General features: G+C 41.2%; 1 protein-coding gene across 1 annotated transcript; it reads left to right on the forward strand.

Moving 5' to 3' along the window:
- The first annotated feature begins 3,187 nt into the window (after nucleotides 1-3,187).
- Nucleotides 3,188-7,818, forward strand: bhmt (betaine-homocysteine methyltransferase). The gene is made up of 8 exons (XM_047570382.1): nucleotides 3,188-3,353; nucleotides 3,463-3,595; nucleotides 3,685-3,797; nucleotides 3,952-4,143; nucleotides 5,102-5,249; nucleotides 6,764-6,946; nucleotides 7,044-7,272; nucleotides 7,359-7,818. The coding sequence occupies exons 1-8, from the start codon at nucleotides 3,333-3,335 to the stop codon at nucleotides 7,537-7,539; spliced, it is 1,200 nt and encodes a 399-aa protein (XP_047426338.1). The 5' UTR covers nucleotides 3,188-3,332; the 3' UTR covers nucleotides 7,540-7,818.
- Nucleotides 7,819-7,950: the final 132 nt, after the last annotated feature.

Raw genomic sequence — 7,950 nt, forward strand, 5'->3', positions numbered from 1 at the left:
GTACAGGGAATAAACAGAGGCTTTACATAGAGGTAAGTCAACAAGTGCATTAGCTAACTTTGCAGACTGGAAATAAGTCACTGAATTTGCACAGCAACATGAAATTCTGTGTCATTTAAAACATGTTATTTGTACTGTAATGTTTTGTAAAGTTTCATGTTCTACTTGCAGGTTGTATTATCTCAACAACTATTGCACAAAGTGGTGTGATATTCAGATTTGTAATCTGTAAAGCTCACTGACTTCAGTAACCTCTTGTTCTCAAATGTCGAGATTAATATTTTTGCTTTTATTGAAGTATCTCAACATCTACCAGATGTTTTATCACCACATTTTGACACATTCATGTTCTCCAGAGGATGAAGCAGGCTGGTTTTGGTGATCACTTCTCCATATTGTTACTTTTGGTTCTACCAAGGCATTCATCGTCACTATTGCATGAAGTGGTATGAAATGTTAGCATCTTGCCCTGTGAACAAGCAAAAAAAATAAAAAAAGAAAGAAAAAAGACGTACAGTAGGCAGTAAAACATCCAAAAGTGTGTGATGTTAGCATGCTAATGTTAGCATCCTGCCCTATGAACAGGCAAAAACAAGATGTACAGTAAGCAGTGAAACATCCAAAAGTGTGTGATGTTAGCATGCTAACGTTAGCATCCTGCCCTATGAATAAGCAAAAAATATGTGCAGTAAGCAGTAAAACATCCAAAAGTGTGTGATGTTAGCACGCTAATGTTAGCATCCTGCCCTATGATTAAGCAAAAAATATGTGAAGTAAGCAGTAAAACGTCCAAAAACGTTTTATATTAGCATGCTATTGTTAGCTTCTTGCCCTATGAACAGCCAAAAAAATGAAAGCAAAAATATGTAGGCTACAATAAGCAGTGAAACATCCAAACGTGTGTGATGTTAGCATGCTAATGTTAGCATCTGAACAATATTATTTGTTAATATATGAGTGAGTGCAACACTTTACATTTTCTTCAAATTAATTTATTTCATAGTTAAAATATGTATATGTATATTTTAAGGTTGATTTTACATAAATAGCTTTAGCTTGATTTGCCCGGTGACTAGTTTGCTGCTTAGTTTGCTGTCTTTTAACTACATTTGGATTATTTATTTTATTTTTTTTTAACACACTGGAATGCAAAGTACATAAAGTACCAAGTCTAAATTTTGGAGTTTTATTTAATTTGGTAGTTAAAAATGTATCTACACATTTGTCCATGTATAGATTACATTTCAATTGCACACTTAACTCAATTTCACTTACTGCATTTGATTTTATAATACACTTTAAAGTCACGATGCTCCCAAATTTAACAGATCAAACAGCGCGTCTCCCCATAAGAATCACATAAATGTGCGTTTGTGTTCCCACGTTTCATGACCCAGCTCTGTGTTTTGGTTTGTCCTCAATTAATTAAGGCAAAACCTTCCCTGGCCCCTTTATTCTACATACCACTGGCGGTTGCCTGGATTCAGCCTGTTCAGTGGAGGAGGACATCACCATGGAAATGTCAACTACGGTTTCTCTGCTTTTCCATGAGTGTTTGTTGGTTACTAACATCGGTTTTCACGCTTTCTTGCATTCTACATATTTGGTTGTGTAAACATGCTAAAACTGGGTCAAAGTGTCAAAAGAAATCACTATGAAAGGATGTTTTTTTGCCAACATTTGTGACTAATCCAGCACTCTGTTCAAGATAAATAAACATAGTGGAGAGAGGGCAGCTCTTTTTGTGCATGAAGGTTTCAGAGTCTTGGTGTTATTGTCGGGGGTTCGGTATATTTTAAATAATGGGGCAATGAGGGACAGGTGTGCAGGGAGACAAGAGTTTCAGATGAAACGCAAACTGGTGGACAGTTGAGGAATGACAAGGGTGGAAGAGCTTCCAGATAATGCAGCTTTGTCAGTGTTACAGTTACAAAATAAGTTCACTTCTGGTTTGGGATTAAAGCTCTTGCCGACCTTTGACCTATGTGCATGTTCATTTATTGTCTTTTGATTCATCTTAATAAAGTGTTATGTCGCATTCTCTGACTTCCTCTTACGTGCATCATATTTAATGCATTTCATGTCCTACCACTGGGTTGGTTAAGCCTCCTACACATATTTTAAATTGCTATTTGCTTTAACAGCCCTTTGGTTTGCACATTCCTGGTCCAGCTTTAAGGCGTCACCCGTCCTGCTCTTTATCTTTTTGTATTGACACTTACATGTTGACAGATCATCTCCTCCTCCTATTGTTCTTGTTTTAGATAAACAAATGCTCAGCACGAATGCATACTGTACAAACAAAGCTCCATCAGCACCTTATATAACTGTTCTACATGTTATAGAAGAGCAGGAATTCTTAGTTCAGCGGTGACATTATGAGTTTGTGTATCTTTTCAGCTTCTCAGTTTGTTGTATTTCATTGTGTTGTGTGGCACTGAATTGATGTTTTTGGGATGTGGATTTTACTTGTTCACACATTTTTTGTATCAAAAATCAAACTGGACACTTTATTAATCTTGAAGACTTAACTTTGCATTTACTCTTTGTTCTTTTTCTGGAAAGAAAATCCAGAAAATGGGAAAACACACGTCCACTTTTGCATCTTCCTGGAGGATTGTTGCAGTCACATTTTAGTAGTGACTTGTTTCCATGCACCAGTGCATGCGTACTTTTGCACAGAGAAGCTCAAATAATAAAAATAACATTATTTTATTAATAAATTAAAAGAATAAACTCCTTATGTTCGTATTGGCTGTCAGGTTTTCCCCATTTTTCTTTAATTTTCTTGCAGCTTCTTTCTTGTTTTCTCGTGATCCCCATTATGTTTTCTTACTAAATTATCCCCTGACCGCAGGAGAACATGTACACTTTTCCTAAATGATGTCAAACCTGTCAGATTATACGGAATAATAGTCATTTTATAACACCGCTTTATGAAATCTAGAAAATTCAGGCTTGCAGGCTTCACATTAAGACTCTTATCACTGGACTGCAGGAGTGGGGCGCGACTCTTTGCCTGATCCACAACCATCCTATTGATTTATTCCATCAGCAAAACCTCAAAACATTTCAATCAATGGAGCAGCGTACGTCTCCGATATTCGAACAATCGGCTGCTTCTTGCGCAAACTTGCGGCGGCAGGAGAGGAGGGAGACGAAAAATGAGACCTATTAAGAGGCAGGCGGTTCTTGGCCAGTGACATCAGAGATCCCACGCCCTTCTCGGATTATAAATGCTGCTCGGACGCATGTACAAATCCCTTTCCAAACTCACAAGAACGCTGTAGTTAAGAAGTGTGGGCCTGTCACTGCTGCGATCATCACTCATCATGGCACCAGTTGGAAAGAAGGTAAGGTATTTTTTTTTGTTGTTGTTATTTTGGTTGCACGATTCGGGTTCTGAAGATTAAAAATTGCGCACTTTCTTGCAAGAAAACTTCACGCTCTGATTGTGCGCAGGGTATCTTGGAGCGCCTGAACGCAGGAGATGTCATTGTCGGGGACGGAGGCTTCGTCTTCGCCCTGGAGAAGAGAGGCTACGTCAAAGCGGGACCATGGACACCCGAGGCTGCGGCTGAGCACCCTGAAGCCGGTATCACTTTTCCTCTCCTAACCTGTTGTTGTTCTTCTTGTTGTTGTTGTTTTCTGGGGGACTGTCGCTGACTCTTCCTGTCGTTGCAGTGCGCCAGCTGCACAGGGAGTTCCTGAGAGCTGGAGCCAATGTCATGCAGACGTTCACCTTCTACGCCAGTGATGACAAACTGGAGAACAGGGGCAACACTCAGAGGTTCAGTGTGAGTAATCTGCGTGGCCGCAGCTGTTCTGAAGCCTCATCTTGACGCATGGCGAAGGAAGGGCTTGGCAAAGCGTGGAGGCTGAAACCGTGCTCCCACGAGGTGAAAGTCGAACCCACTTATATTTATATATTTCCTCTCTACTGATGCGCAGGGCCAGCAGATCAACGAGGCGGCCTGTGACCTGGCCAGAGAGGTGGCCAATGAGGGTGATGCTCTGGTGGCTGGAGGAGTCTGTCAGACTCCTTCTTACCTCAGTTGCAAGAGCCAGGACGAGGTCAAAGCCATCTTCAAGAGACAACTTGATGTCTTCGTGAAGAAAAATGTGGACTTCTTGATTGCAGAGGTAAAATATTTTTACGGCATTTTTATCATTTTAATTCTGGCCTCGTCTCAAGTGCAATACACATTTCTGTGCGGTACTTCTTTTGGAGTCAATATTCGTGGATTTAAATGTGTTTAAACTCTTCTAGTTCACTGTACTCATTTTACCCTTCTACCCTTAAAATGTCCTTGCATGGTTTTACATTTACTTAAAACTTTGTGCAGCTGGGACGAGACAATTTTGAAAAGGACCTGTCAATATCGATGCAACAAATGCAGTGGAGCTGCAATTTTGGTTCTTGGGTGAAGTGTAGTGAAGCTGTAGCTGTGCATCTTCCAGAAACTTATTAAAGCATCACTTTGCAGTCTGGAGTTGAGCTTTAGACTTTTGTGCAGTGTCTTATTCCTTTAAGACACACTCTATGTGCAAATCTTCACCTTCCTGTTCTTCCAAAATATGTGCAATTTAAAGTCAATGAGGCATTAATGCAAATCTAATTTAACTCAAAGTGGCAGCTGATTGAATTTCTCTCACAAACATCTAATGAGTGTATCTGAGCAGCATGTTGGGTCTCTGCATCCATGGTTTTGGAGGCTGAACAAACACTAGTCAACACTGATTGAAGGCACCTGGTGATATTTGCTGCAACTCTGTGTTTTGGCCACTCGAGGGCAGCATAAACGAGCGGCAGTGAACGTAACACTAAGCTGTCCCATGAAATCAATGTAGTAGAGTGAGGGTCTCCAACGTTTTTCAGGCCAAGGATCCAAAACTGATTTAGAGATCAAGTAGTGACCCCGTACCTGCTATTTGTTGTATAGTAAATTTAACCTATTTATAAATATGCATTATTAGCATTCCATATTAAGCTATTCAAATAATACACAAGTGAAGTACGACCGAATTGTTTCTTGGGAAAGTTTACGCTGCAGCTTTAAAGTTCAGTACTTCAGTTGTCTGTCTGTCCTTTTGTTTCCAGTACTTTGAGCATGTGGAAGAGGCCGAGTGGGCAGTCCAGGTTCTGAAGACCACCGGCAAACCTGTGGCTGCAACTCTGTGCATCGGACCTGAAGGAGACCTGAACGGAGTCAGCCCTGCAGACTGTGCTGTCAAACTCGTCAAAGCTGGTAGGACGACACACTCGAGCGAACAGATAAACTCTCAGGTTGACCTGGTTGGGGTTCCCATTGTGTTCTGACCTCAGTTTAAATGTTGCGAAGATGCCCTTGCAAATTTTAATATAGCTCATTTCATACAATGTGTCACTGAAGGGAGTAAAAATAAATGAAATGCACGCAATTGTGCAACTGAATACATTTGTCTCTGCAAACATTTGAATGCATCTTTGCTGGAAGAACACAGGTGCAAACGATTTTGACATTCAGCCACAGCAGCGATAAATCTGTGACTTTTCTACTGTGATGAGCTAAAATATCTGTAAAATGAGACGAATGCAGAGTTGCAATTAAATGGCATCTTGAACCTCTAACCTGGATGTTCATACATTCAGATACAGGTCCCATAGTTCAGCCCAGACTGGTTTTAGAAAACTTTTACATTATTTACCATTTACTCTATCACCTGGGTTTCCATCACTCTTTCATTCACACTTTGTAGCACCATCTTGTGGTCAGATTAAACCATAACAGACAAGTAACAGCTCCTAACTAACTGCACAAAAGTATAGATGGACGTTAAATGCCTCAAATCTAGCTTTGCAATCAGTTTGTGAATCCAAAATACTTGAACGTTTTAAACACCAGATTGTACATATTGATTCATATCGGAGAATTTGCTCAGTTGAGGACCAGTAGTGAGCTCGAACTCCACCACAGCCCTGGTAGTTAATCTTCTCCCAGTTCACAAAGTCTGCCAGTAAAAGATTCTGGAAACGGATATGGGATAAAGGGTTTTATTCAGCAAGTAGCCGAAAACAAGCAACACTTCTGCTGCTCCTGGGACACATCTGAAGAAACTGGACAGTCCCTGTTTTGTGCCAACTTTGTCTATGGAGGTCACATTCTGCCTAAAAAAGATGTCATGATGTGTTCCATTATGTAAATCTAGGTCAAATATATTGCTAATGCATACTTTTAATTAGAGCTACATGTTGGTTATTGAGATTATGCAAAGCACCAGTAGCCTTTAACATTTTTTACCAATTGTTTGTGATTTCCCACAATTTAACACAGTTCAGAAATAATCCAGGTCTTATTTTAAAGCTCCTATTTGAGATGTTTGGTGCCATCTAGTGGTAGAAAGAATCTGCACAACTAAAATTGTTAGTTGTAAAATTTCTCATTTAGGAAACTTTTAAATGGACCCGTAGATGTTCCTAATTTAAAAAAAAAACAAAACAAAACAAAACTACACTCTCCACCAGTTGGACTTGAAGAATAATGATGTTTTTGTTTTAGGTTTGACTTGGAATATTGTAACTTTATCCAAAAGTCAAGCTGAAATAAGGGAAACTGGACTTTGTAGAGTTTCTTGAAGATGTTTCATCCAGTTCTAAAACATGTATTTTAGAACTGGTGACTTAAACCTTCAGACAAATTGTTTCTCTACATCCCTCTAGAGCAGGTGGAGGTGGAATATATTGCATCTGAACTAAGATCCATCTTTTTTCCTGCTTTTGTAGGCGCTGAAATCGTGGGCGTCAACTGTCACTTTGACCCGGAGACTTGTGTGAAGACCGTGAAGATGATGAAGGCCGGCGTGGAGAGGGCCGGGCTGAAGGCTCACTACATGTGCCAACCGCTGGCCTACCACACCCCCGACTGCAACCGCCAGGGATTCATCGACCTGCCCGAGTTTCCTTTCGGTGCGTACACTCACTCAACGCCTCTTTATAAAGCCAGACGTTTCACCCTGGAGAGGTCACATTTTTTTATTTTTTTTTTAAATCTGTCATCCCACAGGTCTGGAGCCAAGGCTGCTGACCAGATGGGACATGCAGAAATATGCCAGGGACGCGTACAAGGCCGGCATCCGTTACATCGGTGGATGCTGTGGATTCGAGCCGTACCACATCCGTGCCGTGTCCGAGGAGCTGGCACCCGAGAGGGGCTTCCTGCCCGCTGGCTCTGAGAAGCACGGCAGCTGGGGAAGTGGCTTGGAGATGCACACCAAGCCGTGGGTCAGGGCAAGGTAGATATACGTCTTTTCACTTCATCTTAACCCTTTTTTGTTGACGTTTTGAAGGTTTTTTTAAGCATGTTCCTCTGCATGTGCAGGGCCCGTCGTGACTACTGGGAGAAGCTGAAGCCAGCGTCCGGACGTCCCTTCTGCCCTTCAATGTCAAGACCTGACAGTTGGGGCGTCACCAAGGGCCACGCTGACCTGATGCAGCAGAAGGAGGCCACCTCTAAGGAGCAGATGAAGGCTCTCTTCAACAAGGCAGGCCAAGGCCACTAAGCTCCCCCCCTCTTGACTCCTCCATTGAAAGAGGATAATCCAGGAGTAGTGTGTGAGCAGCCATACTCACATTCCCATAACCAAAACAAAACCCCCCCACCCAAACATCCAAATGCTGAAGCTTTTTGTCTTTTTAGGACCATTTTTACTGTGTGGACTAATACTGTGATAACGAAGCTCCAACGAGCAGCTGTGTGCACCCAAGAAAAATGCCTCGACACTCCAGAAGTGTTTGATGTCATGTGTGAAAATAAATAATAAACCCGCAATTGAATGAAACCAGCATGTATGAGTAGTTTTTGTTCACTTTAAGTTTAAAACATGACTGAATGGAGCTTCAGTTTGCAGAATTCACTTGATATTTCAGCCTCTGTGATGACTGGTTAATTTAAATTAAATAAAAGCAGGTTT

Source organism: Mugil cephalus, chromosome 19, assembly GCF_022458985.1.
Source record: "Mugil cephalus isolate CIBA_MC_2020 chromosome 19, CIBA_Mcephalus_1.1, whole genome shotgun sequence".
In the NCBI taxonomy this organism is placed as follows: Eukaryota; Metazoa; Chordata; class Actinopteri; order Mugiliformes; family Mugilidae; genus Mugil; species Mugil cephalus.